The following is a 24,281-nucleotide window of genomic DNA, read 5'->3' as shown; positions in this document are numbered from 1 at the left end:
ATCATAAATCATAAATCATAAATCATAAATCATAAATCATAAATCATAAATCATAAATCATAAATCATAAATCATAAATCATAAATAATCTACTTTCGTAAGAAGAATTCTTCTTTTAATCTTCCTCCTATCTTTTCATTTCATTATATTCTTCCCTTAATTTCACCTAGGCATCTTCTCATCTCGATAGCCAGTTGATCTCTAACCTTCGCAGATTCCACAATTTATACAATTCATTTTTTAATGAAAAGTAATTTTTAAACTAATTACCTGCACTCTCTCTCTCTCGCATATTAGTCTTGCCTACTTATTTAATTCTCTTTCATGCCACACATTAACCTTTAATGAGATAATTGCAAATATTTTGCACATCTACTCCTACCACCTACATGAATATACATATATGCCGTGCGGCTGCAGCCTTCAGCTTTCATAGCGCCTTCCAAGAGCCGCTATAGCTCTGCAAAAACCACATAAACTTAATACGTTCGTTATGCGCGGCCGCCAGCATTTGATTGCATGCTGCTACAGCCACAATCTCAGCCACGCTCGGCAATTACACGCAGTGGCAAGGAGTCGCGTATGTGTTGGTGGTGTGTGTGTGTGAAAACTTCTTCGCTAACAACTGCTCTTGAAAGCCACAATCAGTGTGCTGAAGTTGCAGATTCATTTTCACCACGCTGCTTTAGTATGTGCTAATAGTCGAGCATTTTATTTGCGACCTGTCCATGTGTGAGTGAGTGGGTGTGTGAGCACTCGTTGTCACCTGACATCTGCACCATGTCAGCAGAGCCTGCCGCCGTCTTGTAGGCAGCGTTGTATGGCTGGAAGTACGTGCATGCCGCGCAAATTGTCTTGCCTGCCGCTTGACATTTCTATTTAGCCACCACGTGACTGTATTGCCTTCGCCATCACCAACCTGTGTAGGTGGGTGTGTATATCTTTGCTTTGCTTTCATTGCATGCTTCGTGATTTAAACGCGCGTCTACACCGCGTTAATGGACTATTAATGCAGATGCCATCTCCGCGGGTTGCTTTCTCCGCGCCACCTCACTTGTGAGTCTAAGGGAGTGTGTGTGTATGTTTGGCAGTCGTTTCTAAATGGAATGCGTTGTTGCTTGGTTTGCGGATTTTAACACCTGCTTCGCTTAACACATTCAATAGCGCACTCGCACACACACCCACACATACACAGAGAAGTGAATTTGCACGTTTGCGTAGATTTAATGAGCCAAGACTCATTGCTGTGGAATGCAAAGCGCATTGAAGACTTTGATTTGTGTGTTGCTGGCGCTCCTCTGTGTGGCTTTTGCTTTCATTACAATAATTGCTTTCGAAATTGGTCTTATTAACATTTGCTTTGTAGTTGTGTGCTTAACATTGTATTTATTTCGATTATTTTTCTTGCCGGTGCAAGACTTTGAATTGCTTTAGTTCCTGCTTTATATTCCATTTAACCTAGTTCAGTGCTTCATTATGGTGATAATTGAAAGCGGCTACGTGCCTCATTTATTCTAAATATATTTCCTTTAAAGATTTAGTTGAAATGTGATTATTTCCGTCTTTTCATATCTACAAGGTCGATTGAGCACGTCAGCGATTCCTTTGAAGGAAAATATTCAATACACAAAAATATTTGATTTCTGGAAGTAAGCGTGATTTTTAAACAGCCTCTCTCATTTGTAAAAACTGTCACCTTTTCATTCAAGATCTATTCTGAAGTCTTTTTGAGAACACTTTAAAATTGATTAAGTCAACAGATGTACACTGCGTATGAGTAATATTTTTGTGCTACACGCCACCAGAGGTATTTAGTTGACTTCACAGAACACAGGAGTGTTTTAGCAGCACAAAGCATTCAATGACAGACGTGAGATTATAGAATTTTCTCTTGTCAATGGTATATTGTCATATTTATGATTTATGATTTTGATTTATGATTTTTGATTTATGATTTATGATTTTTGATTTAAGATTTATGATTTATGATTTATGATTTATGATTTATGATTTATGATTTATGATTTATGATTTATGATTTATGATTTATGATTTATGATTTATGATTTATGAATTATGAATTATGAATTATGGTTTTTGATGTATGATTTATGAATTATGATTTATGATTTATGATTTATGATTTATGAAACAAAGTTGAACTTCCTTAACTCGAATCACCATAATCCAAAAACAATCTTTGGACAAAAGAGACGACCGTGTTACGGAAGGTAATTTGTATAAAATTTGACGAAGAGTTTGAGTTATGGAGAACTTCGAATTATAGAAGTTCGAGTCATGGAAACTCAGCTGTATGTATTTTTGCAATTTATTATTTGTGAATTATGAATTGTGATTTGTAGTTTTTTCCTTTCAATTAATTATACTTTTAATACCATTTAGTTTTAAATTTTTATTATTAAAATTGTCTTAAAATTTATATTTTACAATTTGTAATATATTAATAAGGATTTTTTCAGGAATTATGCTGCATGATTCTGATTCGCTTGTGAACTCAAAAACATAACTTTTCAATAATCATCGATCTAATAGCCACACATAATTTTTATACACAAGCTATGCAACCGAATTTTAATGCTCTTCACGCTCAGCTGAGTTTGAAAATAAAATCAAATTTATTGCAGGTGCAAATGTCATGGCGTATGCGTTACCTAATAAATGAATGCATGTGCTGTGTTCATTCAGCCTCTCTTCATTTGATTTGCTATAACTGGATTTTTATTTAATTCGTAAATTAAGTTTATATAGTTTCATGAGAATATGCAAAATGTGCGGAATTTGGAATATCATGGCAAATGGCAAACAGCAAAATGCACGTTTTCAAATCCTAATAAATGAAAGTGAAGCGGAATCACCGCAATATATTTGATTTAGTAATCTATTAGGGCCAGCCAGTCAGCCAGCAAGCCGGAGCGACAGCGAAGCGGCCAATCGTTTTATTACATGCGAGTATCATTGAAAATTCGATAATTTCATGCATTTTCGGCAGCCGAAACAGAATTTTGTGGCAAATACGTGCTAAATAAGTAAGGCTGTGTGTGAAAGTAAAAGCTCATGTATGATTAGTTGCACATTGAAAACCTTATTTATATTTGGCAATAAATACGAAAAGTTAATGAAACAGTTATGTTGAAATAAAATGAGTATCCCTGAAATTAAACGAATTATTTTTGCCACCAGATTGAAAGCTCCTTTGTTGAGCATTAAAAAATCAATTAATTTGTAATATGTTTGAGTTTTCAGTTTTAGTTTTTTTTTGTGCCGAAAAGCAATTTGTATTATAATTAATGGAAAATAATAATTTTATTAAATCATAAACGGTTGACAAAATATTTGTTGCTGGCAGCTTTAATTGACTAGCTCATGTGCAAATATTGTCGCTAAACAAAAGTGCGTAAAGTAAAAAAGTTGAAAATTAAATTAAAATATTATTTCTACACAAGAATTTTTAGATGAAATTACATCATTTTAATTCACTCACTCACAAAATATCAAAGCAATTACTATTACAGAAATAATTGCGTCAGATCAATTAATTGCCACTATAAGTATGTAATTAATTATAGTCTGTGTACTATATATGTATATATATATATATTTGTTAGAAAAAAAAATTAAAAGCAAAAAACTTGTTTATGGTTAAAGTACTTTTAAATGCATTTTTGGTTTATGAGTGATTTGATACCTCTTAAACACATTCATATTAATTATTAAATAAAAATTGTATATAAATTTAAATTAACTAAAATCGCGAAAGTTCGTGGAAGGAATATCGGAGCTCGAAATTTTCAAACCATCTTTTAATGTATTTGAAGCGCTAATCTCGAAATTTTAAGAAATAAAATTTCGCAAATTTTCGGGAGTAGTGTTCATTTTATTCTTATTAACTCCTAGTATAAAGAAAATAAAAATTTCGAAAGAAAAAGTATTCGGGATCCCGATAATTTTCGATGTTAGTCGGGATATTTCTTTGTGTGTTGTGATTTAGTACGATTAATATAGAAATTTCAATCAAAGACTCTTGAAATCCTGAAATTTTTCGGGAAAATTGAACAAAAATCCATGATCCCGATATGATAGTGATGCTATTTTTTGACCGTTGTGTTCCAATCAGCTAGCGCCAATATTTCTATGCAGCATTAACGAGTTTCTGGGTGAATTCTAAATTTGAAGAATATATATCTGTATTGAGAGTGTTCGGGGTTAGTGATAATACCAATTTTCATATTTTTTGGTAATGTATTTGAGGTAACTAATCTGGATTCTGAGTACAAATTACGAAACGAAAAGCTATCGGGACCCAGCGTTGTCGCGATTAATTAAAACACTAGTACCGAAAAATCTTAAATTCCTCGGAAATATTAAGAAGGCCAAATGATATTTCGGTATTTGCGAGAGCAACTTACTTGTTTTTTTCTCTTTTCCCAAATGTGCTTCATCAATTTAAATCATCTATAATAAAAAAATAAGGTTCTATCGAGCGTACTGTGTGAAAGACTAAAGCCCACCGTCAACAAACTGATTGGACCTTATCAGTGTGGCTTTAGACCTGAAAAATCCACAACTGACCATATATTCACCAAGCGCAAAATCTTGGAGAAGGCCCGTGTAATGAGGATCGACACACACCACCTTTTTGTCGATTTTAAGGCTGCTTTCTACAGCACGAAAAGGAGCTGCCTTTATGCCGCGATGTCTGAGTTTGGTATCCCCGCAAAACTAATACGACTGTGTAAGTTGACGTTGAGCAACACCAAAAGCTCCGTCATGATTGGGAAGGGCCTCTCCGAGCCGTTCGATACCAAACGAGGTTTCAGACAAGGTGACTCACTATCGTGCGACTTCTTTAACCTGATGCTGGAAAAAATTATAAGAGCTGCAGAGCTAAACCGAGAAGGTACAATCTTCTACAAGAGTGTACAGCTCCTGGCGTACGCCGATGATATTGATATCATCTTAAGCAACAACCGCGCCGTCTGTTCTGCTTGTTCCCGCCAAGACGAAATATCTCCTGTCGTCAAACAAACAGTCGGCACACTCGTGTCTTGGCTCCCACGTCACTGTTGACAGTCATAACTTTGAAGTAAATTCCTCCCTCGACGAACCAAAATCAAACTCTACAAGTCGCTTATCATTACCGTCCTGCTTTATGGTGCAGAAGCTTGGACGATGTCAACATCAGATGAGACGACACTAGGAGTTTTCGAGAGAAAAATTTTGCGCAAGATTTATGATCCTCAGAACATTGGCAACGGCGAATACCGCAGACGATGGAACGATGAGCTCTACGAGTTATACGACGGCATTGGCATAGTTCAGCGAATAAGAAGACAGCGGCTACGCTGGCTAGGTCATGTTGTCCGAATGAACGAAAACACTCCAGCCCTGAAAGTGTTCGATGCAGTACCTGCCGGAGGAAGCCGAGGAAGGGGACCCTCCGTTGGAGGGACCAAGTGGAGAGCGACCTGGTTACACTTGGGATCTCCAAATGGCACCGAACTGCGAAGGAGAGAGAAAAGTGTCGCACTATCGTCGATTCGGCTATAACCGGCTAAACGGTTGCAACGCCAATCACATGCATACATAATAAATAACCCATATATTTTTTATTAATTTGGTTTAAAAATCACGATTTTAAAATCTTTTTATTTTCATGATTTTGAGTTGGTGTATATTTATAAATTAATTACATTCTAAAGTCTTAAAAATTATATACATATATAAAAAAATTATAATTATTATATTTAAAGGAATTATGTATAAAAAAACATTATGGACTAGTTACATGGTAAATTCATTTAAGTACCTTAGCGCTAAAAGATTTGCTTATTCTAACCCACTTATACAATGTGCTAATACTAATATTTTTCGTTTCATACTATATTCGTATAATGATACCAAACCCCACATCCCCACATGTGTATCAACTACCACAGGCCACAGCGCTGCGCCGCGTTCATGCGACTTTGGGCCGAACAACTGAAGGCCTCCATGAATTCCGGCATCTGCGAGAGTGTGTAGTTCAAACGCAGTGCGTCCGCGTCATGCCAGGGATCCTGTAGCTGATGTGTCGCCTCATCGGTGTTGCTGCAGAAGAACTGCGCGAATTGCAGGAAAAATAGGCGACCATTCGTTTTCACGAACTGCGGGTCACGCAGGAAGGCGTTGAGCGCCAAACGCGTGCCGCTCACATCGGCAATACGCTCGGCTAGGAATTTGGTGCCTTGACTTAGACATTGAGTGTTGTGCGCGAAGTTCACATTCGCCGAGATGCGCTGCATCATGAGCTCGTTCATATTGCCCACGTGGTCATACTCGAGGAATGAGCTATCAAAGCTGTGGATGAGCTCGTGACCCAAGGTGTTGGCGAGATCGCCGTACAGCAATATGGACCAGAACTGACGATCGTAGAAGGGCGTTTGGAGGTAGGCATACGGCACGATGATCATGTTGCTCAGACAGAAGTAGTAGGGCGTAGCGTCCAGACTGTCGGGAAAGGTGGGCTCGTGGTAGTTGAAAGTGTACCAAGGACTGCGGTTGTGCTTCTTTGAGGCGCTGGCAGCCAAACGGCGCACATGACCATATGTGTGCGCCAAAGCGTGCATGTGATTGCGATAGAAATTATTGTGGCTTACATTTAGCTTCCACATGATGTCCACATAGAATGAGGAGTTCACCGCGGGCGGCAAGTTACCCAAGTTGATGCGTAGTGACAAAAGTTTCTGCTGTAAATACTCCACAATATCGGCATCGAATTGCATGCGATTGAGCATTATAGTACGCGCGAACTCCTCTTTGAGTTTATCAAATATTGAGAGTATCACGCGATCGCTCTCAGCGCGCACGGGCGCATAATAAGCGCGGTCGTACACGTAAGTCATAGCAACTGGCAGCGTTTTACGCATGTGACGTATACAGGTGGAAGCACTGCTGCCTAAACGCACAGGGTTGTATTGTTGCTGCTGGAGGTAGCTGAGGAAGCGCGCAAGTGTATAGAGAAAATTGATGTGGTCATGTTTCGCTTGATTGTGATAGCGCGCCAGCTTGCAAACGGTTGCCACCGAATCGATGCGTATAGGATCGGTTGCATGCAAGTGTCGCCCAAGAGGCGCGCCTATGAAGCGCTGCCAGTCCACGTCTCCGCATCGATGCGTCAGCTCAGCTAAAGTTAGCGTTTCCGTAAGATCACAATCCTCCTCAGCGCTGATGGGTGCCGCCGGCTGATCATTGATCGCGTGCTGCTCGGCTCTAGTAGTTGTGCCAGGCGCAGTGCTATTATGCTCCACACCATCGACCGCGCACATGTTGTTCACCACGCCTTCAACATGTGTTTCCAACGCGCGAAATTCCGTTGCCAACTCAGCGCGACTCTTGTGTGTATGTGCACGCAGTATTTCGTATATTTCCGCCGTCAAATTGAGCCGCTTATGTGTGTCATGCGGCAGCACAGTAATATCATGTTGTGTCGCATTCTGTTGACGCACCCGAAAGAATACAAATTGTTCGCCATAACCATAGCGCGCAAAGTTTGCCAGCATTTCCTGCCAGTGACGCTGTTGCGGGCGCAGCAATCCCTCTGCGCGTATTTCATCATAGTAGCCGCGTAATGTTAGGCGCTCAGAGCGCTTACACACACGATAATATTGTAGCAACTTTGAAATCACCAGATCGTAATCTTCGGCTTCCGTTGTCATGTCATACGCTTCGATGGGCACTTCTACATTTAAAGCTGTTTCTAGCTGCTTTTCACCGCCACTTTCAGCCGCGCGCACATGCCGCACCGCAGCGCGTGCACCGTGCCGACGAGCACGTCGCACTTGTTGGCGCTGCGCTGCTCTCGTCACCGCCGCCGCGACCGTTGCTACACCGCGCCTTTGCGCGTGTCTATCATTCAGCGAGCGCTCAAATAATTCCACATAACGCGCTGTCAGTGATTCTTCCGCCACCTGCATCATGCTGGCGGAGGTCAGATGTCCGCTAGGCGGCGTCCACTTGCCACATGCGTGCGTGTGAAAGTCATCACATGCATTCACCGTCCAATCGATGTTACGCTCCAGCCGCTCGAGGTGCTGCTCGGTGAGCGTGTTATTGCAAGTGCTCGTCAGACACGTTTTATTCACGTGCATCCAGAGGGTATGTTTTGCATCGGCGGTCGCAGCCATTGGCTGAGCGCTGTGTGTGGCGAGAGGGCGCGGCGCTGCACCACGGGCCATTGGCGTCAGCAAGCTCAGCGTAAGCACGTGACATGTAATGCTAATCAGCTGCTGTAGCCCCCAGTTTAGTTGTTGTTGCTGTTGTGGCATTGTCAATGCCGATGACCACTGGTAGTGATTATTTGCTATTCGCATGTTGCTTTAAGTAGCTTTGCTGTGTCTGTATGCGTCGTATTCTTAGTAGTGTCGTATTTGCTTTCTTTGCTTTATCGCTCAAGTAATTTGATCGCTCTGCTGTTGGGCAACGTTTTGTTGCTAAGCGCCTTTTTGGCTTCCTTGGGAAATTTGCTTCCGTAGCGTTTTCCGTTCAACTGCGCTTCTTCTCTTTCGCGTTCCACTTTAGTGCGAAACTTCTGTCAATGTTCTCAACGCGGCGGCGTTTCAGCCCAAACTGTAAGTTGCTGCCTTCGATTTGGTTCTTTGTAGTTTCAGCAATTTTTCCTGATAATTTCCAATCATTGCAATTGCGCTGATGCTGTCTTTGCCGCTGTTGCCACGTTGTTATTTGTTGAATTTAATATTTTGCTATTTTTGTTGTTGTTGGCGCAAGTGCGCTTATGAGAGTCTATAAGTCTATAGAGAGTCTATAGTTGTTATAAGTTGACGTATGCACTAGCCCTTATTAGGTCAGCTACCACGTTCACTGCGTTTTTTTCGCGTTTCTTAACGTTTACAATTTGCGCTCGCGAAATTACACGATCTCTGCATTAATTTTATATATATTTTTTTTTAATTTCTTAATGAACACTTGTTCGATTCACTTCGATTCACTTTTTCTTTGCTTGTTGCTCGCTATGTTCCTAAAACGCGACTGAATGAGTTGTGCCGATTTGGTTTGGTCTTCAATTGCAAATATTCGGTTTCGTCTGACAAGAAGTCGGCGCGCGCACACACACACCTAGCCGCAGCGCTTGTATATAGCAAAACGCTTGCCGGCATCGCTAGCCAATCAACTGGCTTATCGAATCGCGAGCGCGCACACACACACATACGCCCGCTACACACTCATTCACGCTCGGTCAATATGTGTCGCATTGCGACGCTTCATTTCATTTTTTGCGCTAATTCAGTCGCTTCCCCCTTATCAGCGCGATTTTTTATACGCCGTTGCGTTGATTTTATGCGCGCGTTGCCCTATCGCCGCACTTATCTATGCTCATTTCCATATGCAGCGCGTTGAGTCAGACATTCTCTACATGGTAAAAAATAGCTCGTTTATTTTGTGTGAAAAAAAGAAAAAAGTTTTGAATGACATAATCTTTTAGGTTGGGATATTCTCATGCAAATTTTCTAGTGAAAATGTACGTGTTTCTCGTAAAATTTTTCGAATATTTCATTATCAGGAAAGAACTGGAAAGTGAGGAATATAAATGCTAATTGACTGTCGGATTTTATAGTGCTTAGTGTTTCGATTTTAATTGCTTCGTTTCGAAAATTAGGCAGTTCCAACATTTGGGATCGAGGTTGAAATGAGAATTCCTAATTGGACATCTATAGTCCATTGAGAAGGAAATTTTGGAGAGTATAGTTCCAGTTATGATCGAAATGTTATAGGTACTGTGAGTTAGTTCTGACAGGGATACAGTTTGATTATGGACCTGATGAAGTATCTATAAACGTATATTTCTAATCAAGATCGATAATTTGTTTTAAAAATAATAGATGTGGTCAAGAAGCATATATTAGGTTGGCAAATATATCTCTTCCGCCTTTTTGTCTTTTGAACTTCGCGGCTATGTATAAAGCGCTACAGAGCTCGTATCTGGCAATATTATACATCTTTGAAAGGTCTTGACATAACCTACAAAACGACGATATGCATGATTAGTTTGGATATTGCGTTCAACAGTTCTCTAACGCCGAAATTCACGCTATTTTAAAGTTTTTCTTCGTTAAAAGCATCACTTCGAACTGCGGAGGAATGGTTTCGACGATTGAGAGCGGGTGAAAACGACACCATGGATAAGCCAGCCGGTGGAAGATCTATGACGATAAATACCGATCAAATCATGGAAAACATCCAGTTAGACCGGCATGTGGCATCTCGTGACATCGCCCAGTAGGTGGTGGTTAGTCACCAAACCATTTTATATCATCTGTAGAAGGCTGGATACACAAAAAGCTCCCAAACAGTGGCCAATCCTGGATTGACGGCCAGGTTTTGCTGTATGTTTGGTGGGATTGGAATGGAATCATCCACTATGAGCTGCTCCCATATGGACAGACGCTCAATTCTACCATCTACTGCGAACAACTGGACCGCTTGAAGCAGGCGATCGACCAGAAGCGTCCAGAATAGGCCAACAGGAAGGGTGTAGTGTTCCACCAGGACAACGCCAGACTACACACTTCGTTGATGACTCGTCAGAAGCTATGCGAGCTCGGATGGGAGGTTTTTTCGCATCCACCATATAGGTTTCTCTAGTATACAAAAAATCAAATGCGTCGAAATTTTTCTCAGTGTAGACATAATTTTTTGATAGATAGTCACAATTAATGTAAAATAATTCCACTTAACACCGATAGAAGACACACAAGGGCCGCACTTAAGAATTATATTTGGTATGAGCGCATGTTTTCATGGATTAGTTAGTTAAGTGGCAGGTGACTTTAGGGAAAGCTCTCAAATGAGTGGTTGCTATTGGCACGTATGTGCGATAAATCCCAACCACGATCACTCTCTATGATTTACACGACACCTATTCGAAACGCAAAAGACAGAGAGGCATTTTAAAATAATTATTCTTTTTTACAAAAAAAATAAAAAGACGCCGAAGTGAGTGGAAAAGAACGCTTCGCGTTTCGAATATCGGGATGACGCAATTTCACGCAAGATTTTGTAGTGCCGCTGCTAGGCAGGCAGGCAGGCAGGCAGGCACACGACTAACAAATCGACAGCATTTGAATTAGTGGTAAAAATAGACTACACTTGAGTGTGAAAGTTCGCTGGTCTATTTTGACGTAACGCTGAGTGCTAAATTTAATTAATTGACACACAAAACGCACATTTCGCGTGTGAATGTCTACGCGCTCATACATATGTACATATATATGTACTCATATATAATCAAATGAATGAATGAGTTAAGGCGTAAATTAAATTTCGAGATTCATTGTGTTTAATGAAAGAGCACACACACCGCTACACAAATGCCCCATTAATTATATTGATTATTTCGAAAATGTTTGACTCTGTATCGGAGCCTACAGAGCATTAAATTGAGAATAAAAAAGTTTTTTTTTCGAACACAGCGCATTGTTTGATAAGAAATTTCAAGCCTCTAATTGTGCGATTATGACAATACTACTGCGCTCATACACAGACACACACTTACATACATACATACATACACTCGTATGCTTTACGTGCGATTTATAATTAACGCGAAGTGTGAATGAGGCGCACAGATGTGCGCGGCGTCGTTAACTGATAACCGCTTAATTGTCATTACCGATTAAAAAGTTATATTGTCAATTAAGAGGAAAAAATTACATAAATAATGAATTTATATTTTATAATAAGCACAGAGGCGTTATGCACTCGCGAATACACAACGCGAATCGGCTGTCGCTGTATGCGTGTGTGTGTCTGTGCGCTTCTGCTTTTCGCCAGCACGTGAATTACGTCGTATGATTCTTGGGATTTCGCAACAGTAGGCAATGCATTGTTTGCCGAGGATTGGCTCAGAATATTCAATTTAAATGTTAATAAAATATTGTCATAATTACTTGGAATTTGTATTTGCAATGGGTTTTCCCTCTAGCATAAATGATAGTAAAACAAATATTTTTTTCAGCAATTTTGTGCAAAATTTAATTTCAAAATTTTTCTCAATACATGAAGTAGGATTTCTGAAATTAAAGGTGTTCAAAATATAACGGGAATTTTAAAATTTACTTTTCATCAAAAGAGCAATTGTCAATTTTTTTTTTATTTTTTTATTTTTGTTATTTTGGAGACGACAACAATTAATATAGAGGAATAAATATTTTTTCAAAAAACGAAAATTCCCGTTATTTTTTGAACAGACCTCGTACATATGTATTTCATAAATATATAGCAACTCAAGATTTTAAATATGTAAAAAGGTGAGATTTAAAAAATTAAACACAATTTTGCGATTAAGTGATTTTTGAAAATTATTAAAAACTAGCAGATCGCTCCGGCTTCGCACGGGTTTAAACAAACATTTCAAAAATTATACACACTCTCCCATACATATGTATGTACTTTCACGTTCTTACTTGGGTTCATTTTAAAAAAGTAAAATGAGGAAAACTCGAACATGAAATTATATTCTATTTGTAATGTGCTAAAACTTGATTACGACCTCCAGTCTTTGGGGTCCGTTGCCTTTCTCTCTGATTTTGAAGGCGTTGGGAACGACGACGCCCTAGTGCGAGTTTGTATATTTCTAATATTTTGTTCTTCAAGCCGCTGCACACGCTTCCTACTCGATTTTCAAGCCCGTACGTGGGAGGTTTTGAGATTTTGTTCAGCAAGCAGTTGCGAACACTCGTTACTCGACTTTCTGGCACGCGATTGCGATGCGAAGAGAATGGCTTGCAAGCGATTTTCAGTTTCAGATTAAGATTCTCCATCACTGAGTCTTTTTTATACCCTCACCAGATAACTATTTCCAGAAAGTTGAGATTCTAGCAATAAATATAGCCTATGTTACTCGGGGTGAACGTAGCGTAGTTTTGAGTTTATTCAATACAAACATACATAAAATCTTTCCTCTTGATAATAGTAGTATAGCTGAGGATAAAAAATCTTCGATTTGGTAGCAACCCATATATTAAACTTGAATATTGCGTACGTATCGTTATTAGGGTTGTAAACCTAAAAATATTATTAAAGTAAATAGGATAAAGAAGTAATAGGTTGGACTATTATTGAACTATGAACAGAATACTGTCCACCTTTAGAAGCCATTTAATACCTGCCAGCATAACTACAGTACCGATTTGTACCAAATTTACCACAAACAAACTCATAACGCTCCAAACCGTACTTAACCACTGAAAAACTAAACAGATCGAACTAAATCCACGCCTACTTACCATATGACCCAATTATTTATCGCATCAGCATATTTGACTTGTCATTAGATAAGTAGGTTAGGTTGTAAGGCTGTTTCCCAAAGGGAAAACACACGTAGACTTTAAAATATAGTCCTTTGTGAAGCCTAGGATCCCCCTTAGATTAACAAAAAGTGAGATCCAAGAAATTTCTTTCTTGATCTCGCAAAGGCGGGACATTCCAGAAGAAAGTGATGAGACGATTGCATCTCATCCTTCTCCATGCAGCTTCTACAGCTAGCATCCGGAAAGATTTTTAACCTTACAGCGTGGATCCCAATGGGGCAATGGCCAGCAAGAACCCCTACGACTAAGGAAAGGTGAGGTTTACTTAGGGCGAAAAGTTCAGTAGACCTACCGCGGTTAACCTTAGGCCAGAAGGATCTTGCGACTAAGCATGTGTTGGTAACTGACCAGCGCCTACCCAGCTCAGTCGAAGCCCATCTGTCCAATAGCAGACCGCAGTGGCCAGGAACCCAGACTAGTCTAATTGAAAAGTATAGCGATGCCACCGACAGTGAGGATAGGCATTCCTTAACCAACCCTGAGCGCATGTTCAATGAACTCAGAGCTAGTATCGCCGCTCTACTATCCGAGTGAATCACCACCTCCCTAAAGGTTGTTGCACTTCGAAGCAGTATATCCGTCGCTGCTTTAATAGCAGCCACTTCCGCTTGAAAAACGCTGCAGTAATCGGGAAGCCTGAAACTAAGGTTGATGCGGAGCTCTCGACAGTAAACTCCCCCGCTAACTTCGACCCATTCGTGAAGAAGCTCACCGCGCCTCGCCTCCAGCGACTCCTTCCCGCCCAAACGTTCCCTGTGGGAATAAGAGCAGTGAAATTGTTGCCAGGGCTGAGCTCGGCGGAAGTGAAGCTGAAGTGTGTGAGGATACTTGAGTGCCCAGGCACGCACTCGTCTGAAAACACGGATTCCCCAAGTCTAACAGCCGCTTTCGCAGCCAAGCACCGTCCAGCTATATCCACGGGTACTATATGCAGTAAGGCGTTAAGTGCCAAGGTTGGTGTCGTTCGGAGCGCGCCAATCATACTTACGAGAGCCGCTCGTTAAACACTTACTACTCTATTGACTAGTGAAGTCTTTTCCAAAGACTTCCACCACTTAGATAAGTAACAACCAAGTCATTTTAACAAACCTCGCTCATAATATGAGGCAAATTTCTTCAAAAAATGGTAGCAATTTATTCTTATACTTCTTATACCCATATTATGTAATTTAGTATTCCAAATTCTTTGTAACAGTTTCAATCGTTACCCAAAACGAGTAATATCGGTCAATGATTTTGGAAATTAATCTGGAGAAGTTATGCTCTCAAATCTTAAGTTTGCTGGTTTGTTGTTAAAGATATTTCCCATGAATTTTTCTCGCAAAATCTTCTGATTATTCTGTATAGTATTAGAAATAAAATTTGCTCCTAAAATATGAAGTCAATATCAATGTTCCAAACAAGATCGATAAACAAAATCGATGTTCTAGATCGATATAAAACGATTTAATCGATTTAATCGACCAGTGTTTGAACCTAGAGATATTTATTGGAAAACGTCGGAAGCAAAGTTGTAGGCCTAATAGAATTGTATGCTCATGTTCTACAACTACTTCAATATTCTCCATTGTATGAAGATTAATTTAAGTTTCATTTCATATTTACATTTTTAAATTTCTGCGATTAAGTGTAGCGAAACTGAACTAATATTTCTATTTCACCAAACTCATCATAAATCACTTCGCGCCTGTTATCAGCGCTTCGAGTGAAAGTGCAGTTGGATTAATTCGCAGTGATTATAATTATAATTAATCTAATATTAAACGCAGCGCCAGTTCGTACATACAATTTCAGCTGCGTGTGACGTGGTTGCAATGAACGTTGATGAGCGCTGAGACCTTGCCAGTTGCGCGTTTGACCTTTCAAGCAGTTTCATGTGATTTCGTATGTGTTTCGTGAATAAAATAATCAAATTAATTTATTAATTAAAAACGCATATGCAATGAAACCAAAAATCATGGAAAAAGTTGGCAGCTACGTGCGCCAATCAATACTACTGATAAGCCCAAAAGCACAGCTCCAGGCGCACACAATACACACACGCATACACATCCATATACACTCGTACTTATGCATACATGCAGTTAAACATTTCATTCAACTCAGCGCTGCAGCAAATCGATCTTGCGGGCGCGCCACTCCGATAATGTTGAGGCCAGCGATGAGGAGCAAAAATTAATTGGAATGGAAAAAAATCAGCGCACAAATGACGCAAAACCGCGCGCCTTCAGCGTCCAGTTGACGCACAGCATAGCTCGCATACATACATAATATGAAATACACATCGACATATGTCGAAGTGTGTGCGCGCAAGTAATCGCTACGACAAGTGGACGCGCCAAGCAATTCAATCCAATCCAATCCAAACCAATCCAATCGAGCGCATCAAGTCAGCCGAGCGCGTTGCTGATAACGTCGCGACAGATAAGGGGCTGCGGCCTGCCTGCCGGCCTCTGCGTCAAGTGGAGAAGCGTGACAAATGCGTATGCAACGCACTGTGCGTTGCGTGATGAAGCGCTTGTGTTATCTTGTAAGCTGAACCGCGACGCGAGATGAAGGCGGCACGCGGCGCGTTGTCGCTTTTAAAAAGGGAAAATGAAACGCGCGTGCAACTCAGCGCGTATTATGTATGTAGCGGCTCAGCAAATCCGTGACCTACTGCTGACCATCGCCACTCGCACACAAACATTGAGAAGGAAGGACGTTAGTTGGCGTACACTGAACTCGTCGAATGGAAAACTGGCCAGGCAGACTGCGTGGAGCAGCTAACAGCCTATCTATCAGCTGAGTAACAACTGGGTAGGCAGTGTGTGTATGCGAGAACGAGTGTAAAGTAAGTAATTTCAATTTTCTATTTAAAATCAGACATACATATATATATACTGATTGTAAAAATATTATAAGGCGCAGTTTCGTGAGGAGCTGTATTATAGCGATTTCAAGTGTGAAAGTACAGCTTTATTGATGAATAACTGTGAATGACGTTTCCAGCATTTTTGAAGTGATTTACTTACAAGAAGAGTTTAAGCGATCTTTTGAAATTACTTCAAATTACTAATTTATGAAGAATTGTGAGGGTGTACCTTTCTTTATTCACGATTAATTTGACTTCATTAACTTGGCGGTATACAGTTGCTGTATTAATAAAGGGTGATTTTTTAAGAGCTTGATAACTTTTTTTAAAAAAAAAAACGCATAAAATTTGCAAAATCTCATCGGTTCTTTATTTGAAACGTTAGATTGGTTCATGACATTTACTTTTTGAAGATAATTTCATTTAAATGTTGACCGCGGCTGCGTCTTAGGTGGTCCATTCGGAAAGTCCAATTTTGGGCAACTTTTTCGAGCATTTCGGCCGGAATAGCCCGAATTTCTTCGGAAATGTTGTCTTCCAAAGCTGGAATAGTTGCTGGCTTATTTCTGTAGACTTTAGACTTGACGTAGCCCCACAAAAAATAGTCTAAAGGCGTTAAATCGCATGATCTTGGTGGCCAACTTACGGGTCCATTTCTTGAGATGAATTGTTCTCCGAAGTTTTCCCTCAAAATGACCATAGAATCGCGAGCTGTGTGGCATGTAGCGCCATCTTGTTGAAACCACATGTCAACCAAGTTCAGTTCTTCCATTTTTGGCAACAAAAAGTTTGTTAGCATCGAACGATAGCGATCGCCATTCACCGTAACGTTGCGTCCAACAGCATCTTTGAAAAAATACGGTCCAATGATTCCACCAGCGTACAAACCACACCAAACAGTGCATTTTTCGGGATGCATGGGCAGTTCTTGAACGGCTTCTGGTTGCTCTTCACCCCAAATGCGGCAATTTTGCTTATTTACGTAGCCATTCAACCAGAAATGAGCCTCATCGCTGAACAAAATTTGTCGATAAACACATTTCGAACCGAACACTGATTTTGGTAATAAAATTCAATGATTTGCAAGCGTTGCTCGTTAGTAAGTCTATTCATGATGAAATGTCAAAGCATACTGAGCATCTTTCTCTTTGACACCATGTCTGAAATCCCACGTGATCTGTCAAATACTAATGCATGAAAATCCTAACCTCAAAAAAATCACCCGTTAGTAATCTCTGTTCTTTCTACAGAAATTAAAAATTATATTTTCTCTTTCTAATCTAGAGAGATAACATTCTTCTTCTTGATTGGCGTAGAAACTGCTTACGCGCCACGCATCTCTCCTTTTGGCAGTTTGGCGCCAATTGGTAACACCAAGTGAAGCCAGGCCCTTTTTATTCGCTGGACTATATCTATGTCGTCGTATAACTCGTACAGCTCATCGTTCCATCGTCTGCGGTATTCGCCGTTGCCCATGTTCTGAGGATCATAAATCTTCCGCAAAACCTTTCTCTCGAAAACTCCTAGTTTCGCCTCATCGGTTGTTGACATCGTCCACGCTTCTGCACCATAAAGTAGGACGGAATGATGAGGGACTTGAAGAGTTTGATTTTTGTTCGTCGAGAGAGGACTTTACTTTTCAATTGCCAACTCAGTCCAAAGTAACACCTGTTGGCAAGAGTGATTCTGCGTTGGATTTCAAGTCTGACATTGTTGGTGTTGTTCCCAGGTATACGAAATTATCTACAACTTCAAAGTTATGACTGTCAAAAGTGACGTGGGAGCCAAGACGCGAATGCGCTGACTGTTTGTTTGACGACAGGAGATATTTCGTCTTGTACTCGTTCACCACCAGACCAATTCGCTTCGCTTCCTTATCCAGTCGGGAAAAAGCAGAGAGAGATAACATTACTTTAATTAAAAAGAGTTGCGTGTCTTAGCTATCCACAGTATCATTCGAGACACACACCAATTTGAGACATGAGATTATATAGTTAAAAAAAAGATTTGTTTAGTATGATTCTATAATGTTATTGTTGCTGTAACATTTATCTAAACCTGCTTATCTGTCATCGAAGTCATCTAACGAGAGACTCAGGAAAGAGCTGTTTCGACAGGACCGGGCCAAAGGGTGTTAGATGGGTGGGGTGTATTGGACATGTAAAGTGGTGGTAATTGTTATACGGCACATATGTATGTTAGGTTTGTCGGAGTTCAGTTTGTATAAGTAAGAGTTTAATGTACTACTGTATCTTGAACGAATTTGCGTGAGGGTCACTCAAGTTTCGTGAGGCTACTCTAGTTACGTGTCTGCGCGATGGTGATTTGACTCCAAGTACGTCTTTCACGGGTAGGGAGTCAAGGTAGATGTTAATAGCTCCACTGTGAATGACGTTCAGTGCTTGTCAGAAGTCAGCGTCCTAAGTCCGGTCGATATAGCGTTGTAGGTCATCGACTTATTTAAAAAAAATACTCTGGATAACTCTGGGAGGCGGCTCGGCTTCCAGCAAGTGACTGCAGAGATGATTTCGCACTGTTTAGAGATTTTCATGACAACCGGCTCTGTGGTACGGGAATTGACTCGGATTTTTTCCAAGCCGTGGCTTGTTCTTTCGGTGATCTGAACCTGTTTGGATCTGTAAATTAGTTAGAATCGTATACTACGCTAATTTTGCCTGTAGAAATACGCTTTTAGTGTTAACTTTTTGACTGCGGTTACACATTGGTGTCATTTCTCGAAATTAAAACGTTCTCTGTCGGCTTTTTGTAACTTTAATATTGCATTTCAAGCTTTTTTCTGTTAATAAAAACATCAAATTTCGCGCCTCAGGCCGCCAATGGCAATTTGTCGAGTCAGTTTTAATGCAACGAGCAGATAGTTATTAGCATAAAAATATGGACATATAGTACATACAGATACATATTTATTTATGTATGCATATTTGCTTATGCGCATATATTTAACTTTTTCGACCAAGAGAGACGCAGGGCGGAGGAGGGCGATGCAAATTTTGTGGCAGCCAAAACTTAAAAGCGGTGTTGGAAATGGGCAGAAGCAGAGCGCTGACCACACGTGTAAAGAGGATTATGACAACAAATATGCAAACAGGCAATGCGATTATTGGCGCGCAGAATGTTGTATATATACACATACATATACATATGTATGTATGTATATATAAATATGCAAATACATATTATAAATAAAAGCAAAAATAAGTTTTTGTAAAAATATTTGATCAATTAAGTGCCTTTTGCGACCCAGCGTGCCATTGCATGTGTGTGTGTGTGTGGTGTAAAAAGTATGAAATTAATGCGTGCACTCATACATACATATATATGTAGGTGTGCTTGTGTGGCGCTTGAAAAAAGTGCGCTGCGCTAACGAGCGGGCGCCAAGCAAAGCGAGCGCAGATTTTTTAATTGAAAAATATTAAATTCTTCCATGCGACGTGATAAAGTGGATTTCCACTACAAATGCAAGAGTGCATGCACACAGCCACTCACAGGCATACATACTTACATACACATATACATATGTTTGTATGTATGTAATATGTAACAATTATGCGCGTATAAAACGAGCCGCAGACAATCAGTGTTGCCATTGAAGCGAAACCACGCGCCATCCGCATCATAACACAGACAAATTTACAGCACATATCTTCATTACATAAGCACTTATGCACACACATACACCTATGTACTCGCAATGTATATGTGTATGCGTAGCCATGACGCGGCGCGAAGCTTAAACGCCCCCGACTGATTTTTTCAATCGGCCGAGCGCAGGATTATAGGCGATCACAGCGCGTCGCTGAAGCTTTGCGCCATGCCAATGCGCTCGGCCAAAAGACACGCACACAGCCACACACTCCTAGTGGTGCATATGTATGCATGTTAAAAAAATATGTATGAGAATTGTAGCATTGTTTTTCATGCTCCGCTTGGCGCATTTATGTGGGCTTGTTGTGGAGTTTTTTTTTTGCGCTTTTCTTCTTTTTGTTTTTACTTATTTGTTCGCTAATAAATTAATAAATTAAAATTTTATTTCAATAAAAATGCGCAACGCATGCAATTTTCATAAAGCATAAACAACAACAGAAATGCAGCACAGTGCGCGTATAACGAGTGGCGAGTAGGCGTTGCCCGTTAAAGTCAATGACAGGCACTGTTCAAAGGTGGCAAAAGCAAGGTCAGTCCTGCAAAGAGGGTTTAATTTACTATATTAATTGTTGTTGCAAAGTCAAACTGTTTTTAGCATATGAAGAAAATATTTGGCTAAGAGCAGCGCACTTGGTTTGAAGAATACTATTTATGTAAATACCTACCGATCCGAACACTTGTAATTCAACTGTATTTAGGGCATCGATAAACTTCTTACGGACCTGTATGCAGAACTCCTTATTGGGCCACCAAGATTTTGGGGCAGGTTTCTATTCTTTAGAGCTTACTTCAAGATTATTTAGGATTGCGCTTTTTAAGCCAACTTAACTTATTTGAAGAAACCTGCTAATAGTAAGTCCTTAGTGGTTATTCGAAAGATATTCTTTGACTTTCGAGGGAGTCGGAGCTTCATGAATGTTTTCTGTGAGAATCCGATTCGGATTTGATCTCTTGTTTTAGACAAACTTTATATACTATTGCGATATGAAAGGATTCAATTTCACAGCTAATGAGATTAATGAAGTCCGATTTAGAGTCACTCTAATCTGTTCTCTATGCAGGGAAACAGATAAATGACGGTCCAAGCGGAGAAAAAATGTTTGATCAAATCAAATTCAGTCAAGCGTTCTTCTCACAGATGCAATGGGTATTAAATGCTACTACTAGACTGATATGTTTCTATCTCATGATAAGAGACTAAGTGATTTCTTAAATGTCTATCCAACAGTTGTTTTACATATTTATTTAATTAATGAAAGTTGTCGAAATCGGACTATAAGTTTTCCAAGTCCCAGATCAGTGAGAATGGATAATTTTTTTTATAGAATATATCGGCAAATATCTTTCTTTCGTAGTGAATAATTTTCTTCTAAGGATGTGTCTCTGTACCCGAAATGGAATCGAGTCATTACTTCCAGTAGCTCGCATATACTTAAAATTTTGAGTTTCAAACATCCGCTAGGATTTCTTCCGTATATATGGGTTCATATGTTAGATATCTTTGCAAAGTTAACATATATAGTCGTAAAGTCTTGAATATATAGTACCTTAGTGCCGATAATGAGTGAAAAAAAAACTATAAGATATAATTATCTTAGTCCCCATATATTATATATATAGCGAATATAAAATATGTTTGGAGGTGAATGAGGACAAGACGAAATATCTCCTGTCATCAAGCAAACACTCAGCGCACTCGCGTCTTGGCTCCCACGTCACTGTTGACAGCCATAACTTTGAAGTCGTAGATAGTTTCGTATATCTGGGAACCAGCATAAACAACACGAATAATGTCAGCCTAGGAATCCAGCGCAGAATCATTCTTGCCAACAAGTGCTACTTTTGACTGAGTAGGCAATTGAACAATAAAGTCCTCTCTCGACGAACCAAAATCAAGCTCTACAAGTCGCTTATCATTCCCGTCCTGCTTTATGGTGCAGAAGCTTGGACGATGTCAACATCTGATGAGACGACACTAGGAGTTTTCGAGAGGAAAATTTTGAGCAAGATTTATGGTCCTCACAACATTGGCAACGGCGAATACCGCAGACGATGGAACGATGAGCTGTATGAGTTATACGACGACATTGACATAGTTCAGCGAATAAAAAGACAGCGGCTACGCTGGCTAGGACATGTTGTCCGTATGGACGAAAACACTCCAGCCCTGAAAGTGTTCGATGCAGTACCCGCCGGAGGAAGCCGAGGAAGGGGAAGGCCTCCACTCCGTTGGAGGGAAAAGGTGGAGAGCGCCCTGTTTACACTTGGGATCTCCAACTGGCGCCGAACTGCGAAGGAGAGAGAGAAGTGGCGTACTATCGTTGATTCGGCTATAACCAGCTAAACGGTTGCAATCACATACATATGTGTCAAATTGCTATCTTAATAACATTAAATGAATAAATTGCGAGGTTATATGATATTCGGTTGCATCCGAACTTAGCCCTTCCTTACTTGTTTAATTAATTTATTAAAATCAAAGGTTTGTAAAAGCAAAGATATATAAACAAAAAGGCTTTGAAAGCATTTTAAGCAGCTCTTTTAGTCTGCTGCGTAGATATTATTGCGTAACACATAAGACAATATTGTCAGAACCAAAAATTATCAGATCGATTTCTTTTGAATTATCATTTATGTAGAAAGTGTAATTGTTTACTCTTCTTTTATTTTTACGCATTCGCTAAGCATTTTTCATTAACGACATTTTGTAGCGTCTGTCCATTCAGTGCTTCGATTTCATTGTCAACTGAGAGTATCAGGCAAATCATCAAAAAGTGCGCAATAATTTCGATTTTATGTTTATATTATTCGGAATTTCTTATTTTATAAGAAAATTAAATGCTTCTTGTTTACTTTTTTAGAGGCGCCCGAAATTTTAAACCGCGAAATCAGAGTCAATGGATTTTTTTGCTTACGGAAGACGCAGAGGCGCAGCATAACAGACGAGACAGGCAACGGCGGCGACTGAGGTTAGAGTTTCAGTACTGAAATATACTTAAATATTATGTGTATATATAAGTATAAATATGCTTATAAAAATATGTTGATGGAAATATGTATATGTGAGCATATATAGACAGCTGTACTTTCTTGGGTGAATGCTCTGTGCAAAGTGAATGGGTGTCACATTTACGTTCCTTTTGAGTAGAAATGTATATGCTCATATGTATGTATGCATATATTGAATGAATAAATGAACACAATTTAACAAGAATTATTAAAAATTATACCTAAATTTCACAGGTCAACACGATTTTTGGGTCTGACACCTACATGTTAAATTTTAGTTTCTCTTATGACTAAAATAAGGGAATTTTTTTTAAATAATTTTAATTTTTTTTTTGGTTAAAGTTTGCTTTCGTAGAAATTTGAGCAATTTTTCTATTTTTAAGCAGAAATTACTGATTTTTATGTTTTTTCTACAATTTCACTATAGATTATTTTGATTACTGACTTTTAGGTTAAAATAGGCTTCATAGGCTTCGCAAAGTTTCAAATTTGTTGATAAAGCAAATTTTTTACTTCTAACTTTAATAAATTCACCGCAGATAAAACAGAATGAATCAACATCATTTTTACACTGACTTGATGCCATTTTTAAACTGAGTAATACACTAATATTGTTGTTACAGCTATAATAAACAGGTTAGCATTCACTACTGTGCCTCTTACAAATAATAATACTGTTTACTTTCGGGTTAATCAAAGTGCTGCCATCTTTGATTTATGAAATAAATTAAAATATACTTATCGATGTAGATCAGCCCAAAGCAAACTTAAAGAACTAAAGATTAATATTTAAGTTTTTTTCAATGTCTAGAATTAGAATTCAAGCATGAGAACAGAAACCCAAAAAAAAATATTTTTTTTGTTGACCGGTTTTAATTACGTATGTAAATAATAAAAATTCGTTAAATAAAAAAATTCATAAAAATTAATTAAAATTTGCTCATTTACTACTATTTGATAAATTTTATAAAAATTACTGTTACACAAGCTAATCCATGCTCTATAAATTTAGAATCTTGCCCCCTTCGTAAAGGGTATATTTTTTGCTTCACCTAAATGTTTCATTCAATTGCTTATTTTCGCTTCTGGTTTCACAAGTGAATTTGCAAATCAGCAAAGAAAGCACAAATCAAAGCACAAAAGAATAAAAAAAAAAACAGAAAACTTTGCTGATTTGTGTTTTTTCATGTTTCTTCATGTGTTTGAATGAATTTCGAATGATGCAATATAATTGAGGAGTGACATCGCCCTACGGCTGGGGTACAAGCCTCACATGATTATACAGTCGCAGCGCTATACAACATGAGCACACACACAAGCAACTACAAACACACCCACACATATACACATATGTATATTTGTAGCTG

General features: G+C 39.2%; 1 protein-coding gene across 1 annotated transcript; it reads right to left on the bottom strand.

Annotated features, from left to right (window-relative positions):
• Positions 1 to 5,676: 5,676 nt before the first annotated feature.
• Positions 5,677 to 9,055, bottom strand: LOC105211411 (neprilysin-4). The gene has a single exon (XM_011182816.3). The coding sequence runs from the start codon at positions 8,367 to 8,369 to the stop codon at positions 5,949 to 5,951; it is 2,421 nt and encodes an 806-aa protein (XP_011181118.2). The 5' UTR covers positions 8,370 to 9,055; the 3' UTR covers positions 5,677 to 5,948.
• Positions 9,056 to 24,281: the final 15,226 nt, after the last annotated feature.

The sequence above is a fragment of the Zeugodacus cucurbitae genome, chromosome 3 (assembly GCF_028554725.1).
Source record: "Zeugodacus cucurbitae isolate PBARC_wt_2022May chromosome 3, idZeuCucr1.2, whole genome shotgun sequence".
NCBI classification, from domain to species: domain Eukaryota; kingdom Metazoa; phylum Arthropoda; class Insecta; order Diptera; family Tephritidae; genus Zeugodacus; species Zeugodacus cucurbitae.
Note: the sequence above shows the minus strand (reverse complement) of the source record. Positions and strands in the feature narration are given on the sequence as shown.